This window comes from Rissa tridactyla, chromosome 3 (genome assembly GCF_028500815.1).
Source record: "Rissa tridactyla isolate bRisTri1 chromosome 3, bRisTri1.patW.cur.20221130, whole genome shotgun sequence".
NCBI lineage: Eukaryota > Metazoa > Chordata > Aves > Charadriiformes > Laridae > Rissa > Rissa tridactyla.
Genome location: NC_071468.1, coordinates 5,396,755 through 5,417,169, shown reverse-complemented (window position 1 = coordinate 5,417,169; position 20,415 = coordinate 5,396,755). Strand labels below are relative to the sequence as shown.

Below are 20,415 nucleotides of genomic sequence, written 5' to 3'. Positions count from 1 at the left end.
CTTTGGTTTCCCCTTATTTTATTTGCTCGCTTGCTTAAAGGCATGTAATAATAGTTTTCCTCTTCTTTTTTCTTCTCTCTTCTTTCCTCTTCTTTTTTTTTTTTTTTTTTTTTTGCTAGAGAATCTATTTGCACTGAAAAGTGAGGGCCTTCCGCTGCCTAAAAGTTCTTTCAGTGTTAACTACAACTCCTCCGGGTAGCTGTTTTCTCTTTAAGGTGTCCTCGTGGCACACAAATCTGAACTCCAAAGCATTAATTTGTCTGAGCAGACTGAGAAATGCCAGAGTTGGATTAACATAAATTCACAACCGTCGTCCAAGCAGGAAACTACATTTCGTATGGAAACCTGAACAGCTCACACCTGCATGACACACTTCTGTCATCGCTCACCTGATTTGTGAGAACCCACAAACCCCCTTACTACTTTCACAACGCTCCGAAAAGGTGCGTAAGGAGGAGCTAGGAGTGTACTACCGTGATCCCCATTTCAGATGTGGGTTCAAGTACGAGATGAGAGGCCAGATTTTCATCTAAACAAGGTGCTTGGTTCTGCCTTGCAATTGCCTGCCCTCCTCATCGTATCGCTTGTTCTGATTGCACGTTGAAGTGAATGAAGAGAACCGGAAATTTTTCTTCCACTTGGCCCGATTTCCTTGCGCATTCACGACATTCCCACAGACTGCTCATGCAATTGCAAATCTACACCTAAAAATATGACTGCTGTTGAGTCGCTTGATACTATACGGGAAAAATGTGGTAGAACTAGAAAGAATAAACAAGTCCTAAGCCTTGTACAACACCTTCTTATATAGGCTGATATGAACAGAATTCACGTGGATGTAGTTAGTCGGTAACACACTCATCTGTCCACTGAATAAACAAAGATAGACTCCCCTGATACCAGTACAAGACCCAAACCTGCCGCACCTGGTACCAGTCTAAGACCCAGAATTGGTGTGACAGAAAACCCTTGACAAAAATCACAAGCTGATTAATGGTTAGCTATTTCGTTTTGCTTCTCAAGTTTTATTGGAAGGGTCAAGGGATTTCAGCTAATATTTAACCAAGATAAAGGTCAGAGGTTCTGAAAATGTGCTGTAAAATATGGGATATTAATAAAAGATCGCCTTAGAAATAAAAAAGAGCGGGTGATAAGTCAGTCTCTTCCCGGGCCAGGAAATAAAAACATCCAAGAGCGTAGCCCCCATATAGCTGAAGGACCTCCATGCTGGTGACCTGGGGAGGGTGGGAGAGGCTCCCTGGAACCCAGGCCTGGTAAGGGTGATAACAGACACTTTCTGGCACAAAACTAGCCAAGGTCAGGCCACTACCGCCACAGAGGTGGGGAGGTATTTTAGCCTCCTACCTTCTTCCCACTGCATCCTAGTTGTTGGGCCATGCTGCTGGCTGCATTTCCAGCGTAAAAACACAGTTCTTTTCTCGCTTCCTAAACAAATCCACCGCCTGGGAAATGGTAACTCGAATGGTGCCCACACCACAGCAGGGGAGACAAAAGGCAGATGCTTTATGGGCACGTCAGAATGATTTTAGCCCACTAAAAACACTACTACATGAATTTAGGACTGGTCAGGTCCTAAAATGAGGAAAAAAAAAAAAAGAAAAAAAAAAGAAAAGAAAAAGTAATTTAAAAATTCCCCTACACCCAGTCCTCAGAGCAGGAGCTCCAGGGAGCTGAGCTTTGCTACTAGCATCCCCAGAAATTCACAAGTCTCTGGAACAGAAAAAGTCCCTTAAAGGCCAAATACCCTGTGGTATACTGGTGTGACCTGGGCAGGGTGAAGACTAGCAACAGCGCTAATGAGAGCTCACAGGAAAGGAATGCCCTGGTTCAGTAGTTTTTAGTTATAGGGCCGAAATGGAGTATTCTCCTAAATTTCTCTCACATGGTGCGTGCCCGTCTGTTTCTCTCAGCCCAAGCCTGTAAATTCCTGTCTGTTTACAAGGAAGTGACTGTTCAGTGGCAGGGCACATTCCCATGTCCAAATAAAAATGGACTTATAGGTCCACAGGACATTTTTGTTCCACTATTCACCTTAAGGCTTGAAAACCTTCTGATACACCTGTGCAATGGTTTTGTCAAAAAGGAGAAACATCCCGATGCCTTTTATTCTGCTTAGGAGAAGAACAGAGGTGTAACGATCTCATCTGCTCCAGAAAAACCATTCAGATTATTTTGTGAAAAGTGAAACGCCCAGCACAGCTACCCACTTACTGAAATAGAATTTCATGAACTTTTGAAAGAATAAGAATTACATTATGCATAATTCAGATGATAGGTAGAGATTACTTCTTGGGTTACTAATGAAGTAACCAGAATTATTTACTTTCGTGTAATGACAAATAAATCCAGTTTTACAGATTATATGCTTTGAAATAAAATAACACATTTTTACAGTGTTAGCTACAGCATCGCCTTTGAAAGATGAACGTGCTTCAGTAGCAAGTTTAAAATGGCAAGTTTTACTCTCTGTTCTATGAAATATTATCATTGAAGAAAGTTCCCTATAATTTTGCTTTTAAAAATAGTTTCTCCATAACAGGGGGGAAAAAAAACAGGGAGGGGAAAGAGATTTACAATGCCAAGCTTGTTAGGAAGGGAGGTTACAAGCACACAGCTGTGCAGGTTTTTTGTATAATATTCAGGAAGTAGCTGGTTCAGAAAACGTCCCATTGCTTCACTACATCGTTACATAATTATTCCTCTTCGTTTTGATAACCATTTATAATAACTGCAACAAACATTCACACCTCACCCTTCTCCCAGTGCCTCTTCTACACATGTGCAACCAAGGAAGTCAGAGCCAAAGTAAATATGTTATATGCAGTTTTATCAAGGGTATTACGCAGCATTTCAAAAGAGGCTGATGTAAGCAAGAAGGAGCACGGAAAAAAAGTCTCCCTTCTCAAGCTGCATTCTAATAGCAAAAAGGTAACTTCAAAATCTGCCGCCTGATTGGAATTTATTTCTGATTGTCCTGCACGCAAAGCATGTCTCGGGCACTGGTGGTGGTACCGCCTGGCAGCTCTTTTATTGTCTTTAGTGTAGAGCCATACCGGGTTCAAACAGTATGTGTGTTTGTAACCGGGCACAGCTCCAAAGGAGATGAGCCAACCCCTGCCAGCACACCATTTGGCTCCGTACATACAAGGAAGAATGAAATGCACATTAAGCCCTAATCCTCTTTGGGATAGGACTCAGATTTATTCTTTGATTCTGCACCTTGCTGGAGAATTGTCCCAACTGCTCATTCAAGGCCCTAGCCAAGCCTTTGACACAGCAACATCCTCTGGTTGGTGCCCAGGACCAAGTTCTTCAAAGGATCGTGGATTTCCTTACATAACATGACATACATCAATCCCCTGTCCTTAGAAAGGAGAGGTAGATGGTACTGCCTTTTTTGACTAGAACACAGAGGAGGATTTTAAAAAGTAAGACAAAACACATTACTACCTGATGCTGAAATTAATGCTTATTAAAGATCTTCAAGTGGTAACTCCCGGGGCAAAATTTTCTATTCGTCCACAGGGCCAATACATCATAAGGAACCTTCCTTTTGCATCAAGCCCCATGACATGGATAATGGCTTAATTCCCCGGTTCCTAGGCATGACAATGACAGCACTAACATAGTCTGACAATTTGGGCATGTGTGTGCATGCCTGTATGTATGCTCTATATCCACACACTAGCAAGAAGGATAAGCTGGGAGCATAAGCAACACAGCTCTGATCTAACGAAACAAGCACCTGCCTAACTGAAAAGAACCCTCCCAAGAGAAGCTGGAGGTTTTGGTAATGTGTGTCCTTAATTAATTTGCTGTACTGACTCATATTACACAACTTCCCAACAGATCCACATAGAACGAGGCCGTTTACTTCATTTTGGGTGACACTGTGCATCCTACAAAGGCAGTCCTGCTGGATCACGCATTCCATTGCTATTCTCCCCCAATGCACATCTTATTTTCTCCATACATGCCAAACGGCACATACATACATTTCTGCACATGTAATTTTAAAAGCTGTTGGTAATGTGTAATTCATGGGTATGATTAAGGAAATATGCAAAAGAACTTTCCAACCATGGAACTAACGTACTGAAAGACTCACACTGGGCCGAGAGAGACAGCACAAATATGTGAAGCTTCTTCACATGAGCTGCTCTCTAAATGCAACTAAGCTTACGACTCAAGGCTTACGAAACAGTGATGACAAAAGCTGACGCTCAAATTCCAAACAGTATTTGCATACGTTTCCACAGTTTCATTTTGAAAATAAGTTAAGGTGATGTTTCAGAACTGGCATACAAGACTGACTGACTTTGGCAAATCAGATCTCTGATCTACAAAGCAATGAATTTTTCTAAAGAAACCCGGATGGGCTTCCACCGATATTTGCCAAGACCCTTAAAGGGAGTGTCTGTATTTTCCAGTGCTGGATTAGTGCCTTTTGTACAGGTCGCTATTATTTTTAGGTTCACACGTTATTCAAAAGAACATCATCTTTAATTTATCATAAGCACAAGCAGAGGCTGGTTAGGTAGCAGGTTCTCGGGAGCAGAATGAAATATTGGGGGATAGTTAGAGACCAAATTCCTTAAAGCGAGAATGACAGCTCCAAGTGATGTCTTCACTCACTGCTTCCCTAGCAGTTGAGAGTAATACACTCCTCAAACTGGAATGTTCTTTGAAATTCTGTGGGAAGCGACACAAACCAGCTGGGCTGCACGCAGAATAGATGGGTGGAGAGGCTGAGAACATTTGGATTTGGATAGTGAGAGGTCATCCTGCAAGATGTGATGCAAACCTAAGTTTGAATGGGATAAGGAATGGAACAAACTAAGGAAGAGTTGAGAAAAGACTGGTATGGCAGCCATGCCTAGCAGATCCAGATTTGTGGAAGTGACTTCAAGTTGGGGTATGCTACAGGCTAATCTATGAATAATTACTTCTGTAAAAACATTCGGCTTCACATGATCTTTAATTCTTGAACGATCTTCAGAAATTGCTTCTTGCCCAAATTATGAATATATATTAATTATAACAACACTTTATATAATAATTATAGCGCGCTCTTCATTCCAACAGATCCTTAGGCCCTTTACAGCATATACATAATTCATTTTTGCTCACCTCAGGGCTGAACACAACACTTAATAAAGAGAAGGGACTGCATTAGCTATTACCAGAGGTGATAAGGCCTCTTTTCTCATTCCTCACCACGTCTCTAGCTTCTTAACCTCTGTTGCAATCACTGCCTGGTGGCAGCAATGGGGGCGGAACGGGCAGTTACAATGGGGAATAAGGGGAAAGAACAAGCTCTTGTCATCAAAGTCAGTCACAACGTCTCTGACAATAACCACAGCAGCATTAACTAAGTAAAAGTTTAAAAGCAGGAGTATTTTAGAAGATAATTATATGATTGCAAAGTTAATGTGTGATTTCTATACTAAAATTATAGTTCAAAGAATATTTGTGATGATGTTTGTAATATAACCATCTGCATCTTTGGTATACCCTAGGAATTCAGAGTAACCGTTTCAAAGTAATGCCACATTAATATAACACTGGTTGCACCAAACCTGCTAGAAACAGAGGCAGGAAATATGGAGTATGTTTTTGTAAGTATGTTTTTACTGTTTTGGCTATAGTGACAGTAACAATGAAACCTTTATGACAGCACACAGTCGTTCAACATGTCAAAAAGAGAGCAACGAGATTAAGACTCTGAATTTTGAAATTAAGGTCCAACCTGATGACCCAAATCATGCACAATTGCAATTAAGAGTATTACGCTATTAATTTCTCCCCATCAGAAATCACTCATAATATTGAACAGTTAATCCTTCTGTCTGGACAAAGGTATTATCTGGGAACGGAAAGCAAAGGAAGCGTCGAAAGGAAGAATTTTTGCCTTTGAGGTGTGAACAACTCTGTTTCTCAATATTTCCAACTTCAATACTCACTATTATGCTTGAAGATTCTAATAGTAGCACCTGAAAGCCTCGCACCAAGAACGAGAGAAGTGTGGTTCAACTCATCACTTAAAATGAGGCAGCCCTGTGGAGAAGGAGCACAATAAGCATCTGCATGAACCGGGAGGCCGTTAACCTGCTGCTGTGTGTCAGCAAACACGCGTGTCTATGATACAGCATTGCACCAATTAAGCTGTAAGTATTAAACATGGACTGGATTTTCTGTCACTTTTCTGAAGGTGCCAGGACGCACTGCAAAGGCAGGCATAAACTGTGGGGTCAGATTCTCAGGCGTTCCCAGGTGGTGCAAAGGGGCAAAATATTTCCCGTAAGTGGAAAGCGGTGAATAACCATAGTAGAGATTGATTGCTTTATAGTGAAATCACGTCGCTTCCTCTGTCACCTGTCTACAGTCTAGTTTACGTTGCAAGGAAAATGCAGTCACCACCTCATATATAAGGATTGCATGACAGTCAGGTAAGGAGGAGTAAGGAGGCTGGACTGACATCACCACTTTAGGCTGCAGAAATGAGATCAAGACAGATCGATGCCTGATAAATCCCACTTCCACTAAGATGTGAGTGGAGCCTGGGCACCAGGCAGAGACTTTCTCTGGTAAATGCATATACAGCTCACCTGTAGCATATTTTTCGTTAACTCAGTTGAAAACTCATTTTCTTTTTAGAAACTAAAATAGAAATGCAGGACAAATAACTTTGTACGTTATATTAACAGGAGTCGGGATTCACAGTTGAAATTCAAGCCGGAACCCTAATTTAGCTCTTTAGCTTTCTACTACACATCTTATCTTATTCTGTGGTTTCGTTACCCAAAGGGCAATACAATAGTAAGTAAATACTTATTTTAGAAACACAGATTATGCCTAGGTTGAGAGATAACTCAGACAAATCTGCCTAAAGACTGTTATGCAGAACTGACAGTAAGAGTATACGCATCTTGACAAGAAAACGCAGCTGCTAGGATTAACTATAGAGGAAAATTTAGGAATAAATCTCCCCAACATAGGGCAAGTACCTAATATCTGTAATATACATAATATATTACAATACTATTTAATATTAATATATATTAAATTGTTACAGTTATATTCTATATAATATATATAGTAATATCTTTATTCGTGCCACTTATATCTAAATATCCCACCTCTGACAGAGGCCTGAGTCTCCCCCTGAGGCCACCTAAGTGAGGGAAAATTCTTTTATAGCTAAGCAAGGGACAAGAATCTCATGCTGTTATGTACGTCTGCAATTTCATCCGTTTACCTTTATTAATTCTCTGTATCTGTTCCCTTTGAAATTGCTGGACAACTTCTCCAGTACTCTTGCAGATTGAAGTTCATGTTCTGGGCAGCTGAAGTAATTCTCCCTGCCCAGCCCTTGTATACATGTACTTTAGAAATCTCTTGCAAAAGGTGGATTCATCTTCAATAGTGAGGGAAGAAGTGACTTCACCTCTACGCCGGTGCTTCAGAAGAAATCTCGATCATACAGCACACAGTGAGTTAACTCCATCTCCACCGAGAGGGAAATACCGTTTCACACTCATGTGACACACTTCATGCTGTTTCCCACTTGCATGAACGAAAGAGGAGCTACCCACTTTCTCAGCTAACAGCACAGTGTATCTGCTTGTTACGTCAGGAGTCGGGATTGACAGGATGATGGATTTTCATGCTGTTGTGCTAGGTACCCCAAATTGGAGATGAAGTCTCTTCAACACCAAATAAGAACCCAACTTTTGTCATATGGTCACAACTTCAAACTTGCATTTGCTGCCAGCTTTCTTTGCAGGGCTGGCTGGAAATCTCTTCATCATGAATGCGTAACACTGTGTTTTCTCTTTTCTGAAAGCCTTGTAAAAAATATCCTAATCATCATCTTTCACCGCAGGCAGCTGGGCAATATCTCTGCAAGTAGCCCAAATACTTCATCCCACAACACCCGAGTAATGAGATGCAACATTTGCTTACTTTTTAGGGAGAAGTAACCTCGTTAAGAGAAGCTAAATAACCATATCCTATCGCTTATCCTTAAATAGATGTTAGGCATGTGTGATAGCAACACTCACGAGTTAGAAAAAATGATGAGGGAGCACATTTAAGGTCACAGGGTCATCAGCCTTATGACTCATGCATTCCTGCTACCAAGCTTTGTTCCTCAATCAAGCCTTTCCACTTAATACTGCAATAGTTGTTAAAACAATTAATAAACAATTCTAGGTTCTAGGTATTCCTTAAGGAAGTACTCACCTTCCCAACAAGGGCTGGAATATTCATTGAGTTAGTTGCAAAGCCCATGCCAAACACCATAGCATCTTCCACACCAAGGAACGTGGCCACAAGTTTCTCCAGTTCTACGTGTTTGTCTAGGGTGCCTGGAGAAATAAGCACAGGGAATCTTAAATCTTGTTAAACTGTGAAAGTTATTAATTCTAAGGACATGAAACATACAAAAGAGCAAGTTAGAAGTGTGTTCATTAAGCTATATGACGTTAACTTCTAATGAAGGTTTTCTATGTGTATCTCATGCATGTGGGATAACGCAAGAAAAAGCAAGGATGTAAACCAGCTGCACCTAATACTAACAAATACTGTTGCTGTTAAGGTAGCAAAGCAGTTACTTTGGGAAAAAACTTTCCTCTTTCCACAATAACATCTTTTGACATACTTTATTTTGAAGAGCAATTTTGTGCCTTTTTCTTCCCCCTACAATGGGGACAAAAATACCTCCTTTTATAGGAAATGCGGGACAAACATCTTAGGCCTTCTTTAATTCTCTCTGGATGTGAAAGCAAAAACTGAAGACAACAAAATTCTTTCATTTTTTCTTTTGCATGTGTACAAAATCCTCAATTATGATTTTATATGGATAGACAAACAAAAGCGTCCTCCATCTTTTTCCGCTTTGGAAGGTAAAAGCTATACCACTCTCCATAATTGATTATAACTCTCCTCTTTCCTCGCTCTCAAAAGTCAAACACCAATGATAAGGCAACACTAGAGAGCCTTTTTTTATTGCATGTTACTTATCCAATATTAGTGCCTGGAGTCTCCAAACAAATAAGGCACTCCAACTGTCCAACAAAAGCAGTATCTTTCCCGCCCAACTCACAATGGAGGATGACAAAATACAAAAGGCAACAGATGAAAGAGTGGTGTTAAGAGATTGAGATAACAAGTAACTTCAAACAGTAATGAATTATCTCAACTTGCCAGCTCTCTAGTCTTTGGTTGCCTGGCTGTGCATTGCAGGTACCAAGGCAGAAGGAACTCTTACAGGATGATCTGTGGGGAAGAAAAGAGAGTGGCCTGTGGATTCCAACAGAGCATTTCCCCTATTAATAAGGCTGTAAGCAGCGAGCAGAAGAAAAAAAAATAGGGAAATGAATATCTCACCTCGCGCTGCACAAGTTGATGTTACAATAATAAAGGCAAAGTGAATGACAATTGATGGGAACAAGAAATCTCTGTTCACTGTGATGGACAAAGGGCAGATGAATGGAGGAAAGCAGAAGCTTGGCTAGACAGTCTCGACAAGAATGATGAATCAGGAAGATGATCTTACCTTCGACATGGAGGAAAGCTCGTTAAAAAAACCCCAACAAATAAAAATGGCAGCAGTACAGTTTCAGCAGCAGCACTAACTCAGCTGGTTACAGTGAGGTAGTGTTTTCATTGTTTTTTCTTGTTAAATATTCAAAGTAAGAATGGCAACAGAACGTGAAAAATATCATGCAGGCAGGTAAGTCTCCAATAGCCAGGGAGGTAAGGAACAAGGATTGTGTGGCTTCTGGAAAAAAAATGGATTACACGGACAGTAAAGAACAGTGGTGCCGTGATTTTGCACAGAGCCTGCCTGGGTTCTGCTGAGCCGACTCCAGCAGAGCTTCAAGAGTGTCTCCGCTTGTTTTATCACACCCGGTGTACATTGGGCTGCGTTGTCTCTAGCTCTGTGCTAAGTTAAGTAACACGAAGCAGAAAATTTGGCTCTGCAGAACCTCCAGTAGATCTGAGCTGGCTCTGCACGAAGCCCTTTGAGGATTTAGCAGCAAACTTAGCAAAATGCTACGCTTTGCATCTGTAGATCCCGAGATACACAAGGATATGTGCTGGCTCTGCACGCAGCCACCGCTTAGCAGCCAAGCTCCGTGAAATACAAAACCGCATAGCGTTTGAGAGTTGAGCTGCTCACTGAAGAAGCGCGGGAGAATCTATGTCTTAACCTGTAAGCCCAGTAGATCTCAGGATGTATTTCTATAATTTTTTGCATTTTGAGCCCAGTTAGTCCTCAGCTTGGTTACAGCACTCATTGACAACTGAGGGTTCCAGCATGGTCAGCTGCCCTAGTGTTCCCTGCGGATGTTATCTTGTCACTTGAGGGCTATCGGCACACAAAGAAGATGAAGTCTGAAATGGAAGCTTGAAGCCAGCCACACTATGGTCACAGCTTGAATTAGAAGGAGGTTTGTGAGAGCACGAGAAACAAGCAGCGTCTGCTTTGCAAGGCAGGCATTTGAAGGCACGAGAAAATTGTCCCTGACTCTTCCAGGGGTAAATCTGACACTACTGAGGTGGAGTTAAAATTGCTTTTTGGGGTTGCATCCTATGTTTTCTGTTTTTACAAACAAGAAAAGCCTGACCCACTACAGATTATTCTGTTCAAGCATCTATTAGATGAACCAGAAAAGAACAGCACGCTTTTGACCTGTTTTTATTGATTTTGTGATGGTGAAGAATATGACATTCTGAAAGTGACCGATTCCTACTTATTATTTACTAATCTTAAGAGTGAATGCAGATGATATTGTATATCACTATTGTCTGCAAATGCTGCAATATAAATTGGAATGAACGGGCGTTCGGTTTGCAAAACCAAAACCTGAGTGACAAGGATTTGCAAAACGAACCCTAGTTTTGAATGACTTTAATTATAATGGCAATATTGTAGGTGGTAGGTGAGGTGTTGCAGAAACAATACAATACACATAGTGGGAGGTCTGTGACAACAATATACATCGAGTAGAGCTGATACGGCATATCAGCTTGCACTTTCCCAGGTTTAAAGTAAGAGGGGTATTTATTTAATAAATTATGCAATTATTTAATCATATCAGATGATTTCTCCCATACGTGTCAGTCCTTGGACACATATAAACTGCAGCAATTACATCACTTCTCTCCACTGGAGGGGTCAGATACGCTTTGGTGGCGTAAGGCTTGTCCACTAGCATTCCCAGCTGGTCATAGCAAGCACCCCAACCGGCACAAACAGCACTACCAGGCAGATGCAAATTTGATCTAAAGGAACTTCCACTGGCACAAGCTCCTACATCTCAAGCTATGCAAGGAAGGCAGTAATTACACTGGGTCTTCATTAAGTCAACCTTAGCAGTGTCAAGTCAGGTCATCATGGCCTTTAAAATGTCTTGCATTGTGCTGGATTCAGACCAGCATCATGATCTGGTGAATCAAAAGTGATATACTAGATACGTTTTTATTAATACACTGTCTACATAGATACCTTCTATACTTGTCCTATGCATAGACATTAGAATTTCTCCCCATACTCTACCTGCTCTGATTTTTGTGCTGACTACAGCTTAGTTTCACCTGAGAAATGAGGATAGAGCTAAAGAATGTATGTCATCTTACTGGGAAAGATTTAAGACAAAAAGGAAGAGAGAACGCTACCTGCATCTTTAAGAGACAAAATGGAATACTTTCTTTGAAAAGTTATTCCTTGCTGTTGAACAGTTGTATGCAATAGAGTCCAACAAGCGTTACTGTGCTTCAGGCTTATACAGGTGTTATGGAAAGTGAAGCTGAAGATCTTATAAAAAGTGGACTTTCACAATGTTAGCCACCTCCACAGATTCCCACACTTTTCAAAGCAAATCCCCTCCTTTTCAAAATCCGTTGACTCAGTTTCTCCTATCAAGAAGCCACTGCACTCTGGGGACAGGGAACATTAAGTATATTGTACTTTCACAGGCTGATCACTGCACTTGGGTTGAAAGTCACTGGCAGTCTACTAGACAGATAAAGCTTGAAAATGCACACCCCGTGATCCACGCAGTTCGTTATTTAGCTTTGACGCTTTCAGCTTGGACGAAGTGGTTTATGCCACCGGTTAGTCTGTCAATACAGTCTTGCAGGTTCTTTTGTGCTAATGACGTGTACTGGTTACTCTGCCAACACTGGCAACGGTATCCTTTGATTGAATTTTTTATTTGGAATTCTGAGACCCAAAGACGACAGGAAAATACCCGCTTGCTTCAAGTTAAACAAAAGCTGGAGGATTAAACTGATATAAGCAACGAGTCCTTGAAAGAAAAAGAACAGATTTCCATAAAAGCCACTTCCACGTATGAACAGCAACTGGGAATCCTATGGATCACTGATGTGACACACCAAGGTGAATAAGAACCATTACTCTATGAAAATGACAGTTTATCAAATGTATCCTTAGGAGGGCAGGGAAGAGAACAAAACACCTAAACTTCCCTGCCACATTTGAAACTTAAGGTCATAAACTCACTCTAAGATATTTGTCAGAGATGAAAAAAATATTACTGAAACACATGCACGCATTTACAAAAGCAAGACTGGATGAGTTATTACTAGAAGGATGAAGAAGCAGAAGATGTGGAAAGATTCCTGTTTATTCACACATTCCGCTAGAGTGGATGACGCAGATGGTATCGCTGTCCTACAGAGCCCACTACGAGAGCAAAGCCTAAAATTGTAGAATGATACGTATTGGCAAGAGAGAGGAGGAGAAGCACAGAGTAATGTTACGTAGTTGCCTCATTTAACACTGCATGTGCATAAAAGAGCCTCAAAAGAAGTAGGTTTTGAGGAAGCATTTGAAAGAAAAGAAATGCTCAGGCTTTCTTAATGTTGCTACCAGCTGATAGGGCTTTCATACCACAAAGGTGCTGCAGGTGTCACAGATATACCAACGTACCTGCATAATTCACTGATGCTCAGAAAAGAGTAGATTCATTTTAACAAAACTTCCAGTTTAATTTAGATCTTCCAGTTTTGTTTGCCTTTTTCCTTTACAAAAACACAAGGCTAAAATTTACAGTTGAAGTCCAGCCTCTTCATGCCAAAGCCTGGACAGCAGTATCTTAAGTGTCCAAATATTTGCGTGTACATAGATAACATTATATATTGGAGATATTTTAGGTTTTAAACAGGTCACACAACCTTTAGTTACTCCTGACGCCTTCGGTTCCACCTGCCAGAAGACGGACTGTCCGGAGCTTAATCATGCTTTGCAAAGCATACTTTTGCAATTATGAAATACCAGGAACAAACTTGAACCTTTGATCATAAGTTGGATCAGTTAGTTATGAGAGGCTGGGCACAGAAAGGAAAACGATGTCAGTAGGAGATGACAAAGAAGGAAAATTCCTCTCATGACCTGTTTGCTAATTTATAACATACCCTATCAGAAAGTAGCCAAGGTTATGATATATACACATACACTAATTCTCATTTATGTGGCTGTATTTCTCCTTAAGCTCCTACTTGGAAACTGTAAATTATGGGAACTTTAGTTCCTTATCTCTTTCTCCTAACTGAAAAATGGACCATTTATTTCTGTGTTTGCACAGTACTGAGTTTAAAACAATCCCAGGCCCTAATCAAAGCTACGAAGTGGTATAAAAGAAAGAACGGCCAAATAACTATTTTTTACTTTCTTGAAATGCTGCTAGAAATTCATATTAGGCCTTAAAACCTAACAGAAGGAAGTGGATGGAACTACTTTTGTAGTTTAAATGTTGGCAGAGGTTTTCAGGTCTGCTTTTTAGAAATCAGATCACAATCAAATGTAAAAAAAAAAACAAACAAACAACCCTCAAACAAACAAAAAGCCCTCCAACTGAGTGCAAGCCAGGCGTTAAAAGATAACCTCCTAACCGTGCCCTCCAGAATGAATCACCCTGCAAGAGCTGTGTGCAGGCTCCATCTTGCCTTTTGGTCCAAGGCATAATCACAGGAGAAGGATTTCAAAAAGGCAGGAATCCTGCCTGGCTGCTTAAGTAGCAACTAATGATACATTTGCTCCTGTTACTCATGTATATCATCTCCATAAGGAAAAATGGTGAGTTAGATAAACAGAGCATTGGAACTTCTAGCTGCTCATGTGACACTGCCCTGGAGCTAAACCTGGGAGCGTTCGGGGCATGATAATCGGCCTTATCTTAAAAAAAGTGTAACACCACTGCTTTTATTATCATCTGCAATCAGCAAGCAGGAAACAGTGTTAAATAACTATTTGTATATTTCTGCCTTAATAATTTGAAGTTACATTGCTTAGAAAAGGCTGGCTATAAACCTAAGAATGACGGGATGCCTCCAACAGTAGCCAACTCCAACCCTAGCCATTAAAATACATTGCTTTGCATGGGGAAAAAAGGCTTCACATACAAGTTGTCATTCTTTTCGCTATCTAGAGGGAACACACGCTATTTCAAATTTCGTTAGATTCATATTTGTTAGCATTTTTATTAAGTTAAAAAAGAACACTTTTGAGATGAAGATTAAAATAAAACATAAATAAAACACAGTACAGAGATTTTTTTGGGGGGTAGAAATACCCTAATGTAATTACTTGAATAGCTGGTTTCCAGTTACTTAAATCCTTCAACATTTAAGACCTATTGCCTCAGACTCAACGTTTATTCCTGGAAAACAAAACTTCCTGCTTTTTCATGTCCTGATTAGTTTCTTGACTTATAATGAACTAGCCAAAGAAAGAAAAAAATTGACTTTTTCTGCACCTGCAGGAAGGAGTGCTGCTGCCAAAAGCCATTTTAATTTAAAGGACACCCATGGTCAGTTTTGTCAGATATGGTAGGCGCAGATCTCTCTGTATTCTCCCTTGACACCTCACACAGTTAACGCAGCATCTTTTGCTCTGGCTTCAGTAGGTTCAACCTTGCCATTCTCAGATGCGCTCGGAATGCTCCTGCCATTCTAGATGAATGGTCCTATCGTTCCTCCCGGCCTGTCCCTCTGACCAAGAGGGTCCTCGTTCTACATCTCCAGCTCCTCTGAAATTTTCTGAAGGATCTCACTTATGCTTAAATTCTTGCTGCCAAGATCCTTCAGGAACTACTTCTACCCCATGTACCACCCAGAAGTGAAAAGTCTTCCACCTCTAAGCAGATCATGATATCAGCATTTTTTGCCTTCTGCCTACCATCTGCAAACAACCACTTTCATGCATTCACCAAAGCTACTGCTCTTAGAACACATTCACAAGCATATGTGCAACTCTCTCTTACAGTTCTCGTTTAAGTGTCTTCCCTTAATGTCTTCTTAATTTTAGTGTCCTCAGAAACACTGAAAACAGCCAGGTTACTGCTTCGTTGGTTCCTTATATGCTGCCTCTATTCAAATACTGCCCAACTTCAGAAAAATACAAGAATGTGTATGTTCCTGATTGAAGTCAAATTTGTACGATAATTTGCTAGTCCACAGGTCCAGTCTTGATGACTGTACAGCAATGGCCACGTGCATATAAGTAATAATATAAACTAATACTAAACAACCAATTACATAAAATAATGCTAAAAAAAAATAGTATTAGATGCACCGCACCACCCAAAAAGTCCCTTTTGCCCATAATCCTTCATCTGACAGTGATTTTGTGTGGATGTCTGGGGAAGAATGAAAGCAGGACAAACATATACATAGTAGTATCCCAGCTTCTAACTAACTTCAACATAAGGACATCCTGAATCACATACTAGTTCTGGTAACTATCAATGATCTCTCCTCTGTATGTAGCCAGCATCCTCTAGAATGCAAGGGAGTGTAAAGTTTCAGCATCTGCAGCCTGCTTTACAATTTGTTCCTTGGGAAGAGCCGCCTCCTGTATTTAGATGGAAACCTTCTACCAACTTCATACAATGCCCTGTAGATCTCATAGTGGAAGAGACAATGAAGAGCCAACCCTGACCACTCTTCCACGCCACACATAATTTTGAAGATTTCTATAGAGCCTTTAGGCTCTTTCTGAGCCAGATGTCAAGGCATTTCTGACACCTGAAGACAGCTAGCTCAACAGTTCTCCACCCAGAAGCTGCTTGAGGCCTTTGATGATCCTTGTTGCCCTTCTCTGACACTTGCCAGTTCTGCTAAACGTTTTTGACCAGAACTGCACAGAGTACTGAAGATGACAGCAAACCGCAGCTTTATGCAGTAGGATACTGAGGTTCTACGGCTGGCTTTCTGTTCCCTTCCTAATAATTTCTAGTATTTGATTTGCTTTCTGACCACTGAACAATAAGCTAATGCTCTCATGGAACTACCACCTATAACCTCAAGATCTTGCTCCTAAGGGAGAAGAGTTCGCTTGATCTTAAAAAAAGGAAAATATTTTTCTTTCAGAATGAAAGTCCCACAAAAGCCTCAGGAATGTGTCTTAAATGACACTGTTATGCTAAGAAAGTGATTTATTATTATTATAATTTAAAAAGAGCATGGAATTAAAAATGGAGTTAAAAGCCTTAAAATCTTTTTATGGAGGACAAATGAAGGAAGACCAGATACTGTTTTTATCAGTTTCATATGCTTTTGTGCTTAAACAGAAATGCCTGTTCAAGAGGCATGCGCATTATTATTTTAGAGAAAGCCTGAGCAGGACTCCACAGTTCTCGCTGTCTTTCTGAACTACGTTTACACACAGTCTTAAATTACTTTTCTGGGAACGTAGAATGACTGCTTTATATTTAGCAAGGTTTAGCTTCACTAAGTTTCCTTAATAAAAGACAGTTTTGTAAAGATATAAGCCACCATGTTAAAACATCCATATTAACCTGTTCTGAGAGCAAACTACCTGCAACAACTTTCTGATATGTCAGCACTTTATACCCACTCCACAGTCTGTGCAGTTATAAGAGGAGGAGTTTAGGCAGAAGACCACAAAGGACAGTTTTACCATCATGTATTCTTTCAGACTTCACTCGCATTAAGTTTATTTGTTTCTTCTTTGTTTTCCCCTCTCTGAAATCTTCTCAAAGCAGTGGAATGATCCTTCTCAAAGAGAGACACCTCTCACTGCTTTGAGAGAGATCTTGGGAGAACCCCAAACATGCCAGACACTTAAATGCACATAAGCAGAACAGTACTTTCAATTAGCTTGAAAGTATAAATATGTTCATAGAATCATAGAACAGTTAGGGTTGAAGGGACCTTAAATATCATCTAGTTCCAAGCCCCTGCCCTGGGCAGGGACACCTCCCACTAGACCAGGTTGCTCCAAGCCCCGTCCAGCCTGGCCTTGAACCCCTCCAGGGATGGGGCAGCCACAGCTTCTCTGGGCAACCTGGGCCAGGGGCTCACCACCCTCACAATAAAGAATTTCTTCCTAATATCTAATCTAAATCTCCCCTCTTCCAGTTTCAAGCCATTACCCCTTGTCCTGTCACTACACTCCCTGATAGAGTGTCCCTCCCCAGCTTTCCTGTAGGTCCCCCCTTTAGGTACTGCAAGGGGCTAGAGGCTCTCCCTGGAGTCTTCTCTACTCCAGGCTGAACAACTGCAGCTTTCGCAGCCTGTCTTCATAGGAGAGGTGTTCCAGCCCTCTGCGCATCTTTGTGGCCTTCCTCTGGACCCGCTCCAACAGGTCCATGTCCTTCTTCTGTTGGGGGTCCCAGAGCTGGACACTACACTCCAGGTGGGGTCTCATAAAGGCGGAGCAGAGGGGGAGAATCACCTCCCTTGCCCTGCTGGCCACACTTCTTTTGACGCAGCCCAGGATATGGTTGGCTTTCTGAGTTGTGAGTGCACGTTGATGGCTCATGTTGAGCTTCTCATCAACCAACAGCCCCAAGTCCTTCTCCTCAGGGCTGCTCTCAATCCATTCTCCGCCTATCCTGTATTTGTGCTTGGGATTGCATTGACCCACATGCCGGACCTTGCACTTGGTCTTCTTGAACTTCATGAGATTTGCAGCTTGGTGTCATCAGAAAACTTGATGAGGGTGCACTCAATCCCACTGTCCATGTCGCTGACAAAGATGTTAAACAGCACCGGTCCCCATACGGACCCCTGAGGAATGACACTCGTCACTGGCTGCCACTTGGACATCAAGCCATTGACTGCAGATCTTTGAGTGCAGCCATCCAGCCAGTTCCTTATATACTGTGGTCCACCCGTCAAATCCATTTCTCTCCAATTTAGAGACAAGGATGTCGTGCGGGACAGCGTCAAATGCTTTGCACAAGTCCTTTGGACTTCCTTTTTGAGTTTTTCCAGGAGCTCCTTGTTCATACACATAGGCCTCCTGGCATTTTTGCCCAACTTTCTCCTTGTTGGGATGCATCGCTCCTGAGCTTGCAGGAGGTGATCCTTGAAAATTAACCAGCTTTCTTGGACCCCTCTGCCCTCCAGGGCTTTATCCCACAGTAGTCTTCCAAGCAGATCCCTGAAGAGGCCAAAGTCTGCCCTCCTAAAGTCCAGGGTAGTGAGTTTGCTGTGCACCCTCCTCCCTGCCCTAAGGATCTCAAACTCCACCATCTCATGGTCACTGCAATCAAGGCTGCTCTCGAGCTTCACACATCCCACCAGCGCCATCCTTGTTGGTGGGAAGAAGGTCAAGCATGGCACCTCTCCTTGTTGTTCACATGCTCTCTTGGATTAGGCCCCACAGGCATATAGCCTTGGCTCCTATAGCTCACTGCATTTTTACCTCAAACAACTTTAGCTCAGCCACAAAGTAATAACAAAAGTTTTGAAATGTTATCTGCCCAGGAACAAACCCATTCTCTTCTGTTTTTCTAACATGAAGATGGCAAATGATAATTACAAAAGGTAAGGCCTTTCATACAGACCTTTCCCTACCTCTCTCTCGAGTATATGTGTGTGTATATATATATATATATATATTTAACTTGGATAGAAGTTTTCAAATCTGCTCAACTGTGAACCAGAACAGAGCTACAGCAGCACAAGAGGGTAAAGCAAGAAGAAAAGAGGGTACCCACACTGCTAATAAGAAGCTATTTTCCTTAGGTTGTTGATATGGTTATTGGCGGTAGACAGGTTCCAACAGAGCCAGGGCCAATGAAATAAGAACTGCTCAAAATTGCTCTGTGAAGCAACCCCCCTCTCCACTGACTACAGAAACACAGGCTCTCTGTTAGCTACCTAGGACAAAATGCTATGACTACTCATTTACACCATCTAAGCCAGGTCTTAACACTCTGCCTTCCTATTTTAATAAGTCTTAATGTCCAAGCTTCTCTCTGAAATTCATTCCCTAAAAGGCTGATCCTGACAAGACTTTTACATTGTTCTTTATTCGTAGCCCATTCTTGCATTGAGAATAGTCTGAATGAAGTTCATGGGACTATTAGTTGTGAAAGCAACTAGAACGAATCTAAAACTTTGCTCAATTTGTCAAGATAACTTCGAATAATACTTCGAATAACTTCAAATAACTTCAAATAACACAGAAGTTCAGATGAAGAGGAAGTTCGAGAAATCTGTATGCATTGGCTCTCAAAACAGGCTAGATGAAATTAACTAATCAGATTTTTAATATCTAAAGACATAATCAATCTTTTCATAAGGTTTTTTTCTTTGAGAATAAGTCAAAGTTATGCAAGTCTTCCATATAAAAAATTACTCAAAAGGCAAAGAATGAGGAACGCCAGGCATAATCTTTGACCTACTGAAAACCACTTGAAATGTTCTCAGTCAAAACAGAATCCAAGAGAAAAAGACAGAGAGAAATGTTCCTTCAATACCTTAGATGACTAGCAATGGTGACCACTTTCAAGCATGCAATTTTGCATGCAAATTGGTAAGCATGCAAAAAAAATATTTAAATATATTGCAGTCACCAGATGGGTCACCTATAAAAGGAAAGTAGGGTCAAATCTGTAAACCCTCTCTAAGCGGTGTCACTGGCATACTTGTTATTGACAAGATAAGAAACAGATGACAAGGTTTGCGTTATTTTTTGTCTGGAAATGAGACTTTAAACAAAAACCCAAATGAAATACAATATTTTTTTCCATAAGATTTCTGGAGGAAAAGAGTTTTCTTTGAGAGATACAAAATGAAAGCATTTCCGGTTGCTGGATTGCGGGGGTAAAGAAGTCTACAGAAGACTTCTCCATGCTACCTTGTTTGGGTTTTTTTTGATAGCTCCCAAGAAAGATAAAGCCTGAAGACAAACCTGCCCTTGCATTTCTATGGCTCAATTTTTATTTTTATTTTTTTCTGAAATGCAGGCTGATTGCGCCATTAGGAATGCAAGGCTTTGTGTAAAACTATACAATTGAAGATAACACTACACGTGGTTTACGAACCAAAAAAGGAGACAAATCGCAAAGCACGTATAAACCAAAAAAATCAGACGGAGCCTTCATGAAT

The 20,415-nt window shown here is 41.0% G+C and overlaps 1 protein-coding gene across 1 annotated transcript in view; it reads right to left on the bottom strand.

Annotated features, from left to right (window-relative positions):
* The window catches only part of SPTLC3 (serine palmitoyltransferase long chain base subunit 3), an 83,566-nt gene that overhangs the window by 30,555 nt on the left and 32,596 nt on the right, over positions 1-20,415 (bottom strand). Inside the window, exons 5-6 of the mRNA XM_054196101.1 lie at positions 8,266-8,390; positions 5,985-6,078 (exon numbers count right to left, since the gene is read on the bottom strand). Of these exons, the coding sequence (XP_054052076.1) occupies positions 5,985-6,078; positions 8,266-8,390 (219 nt within the window). The remainder of the gene's footprint in view (positions 1-5,984; positions 6,079-8,265; positions 8,391-20,415) is intronic.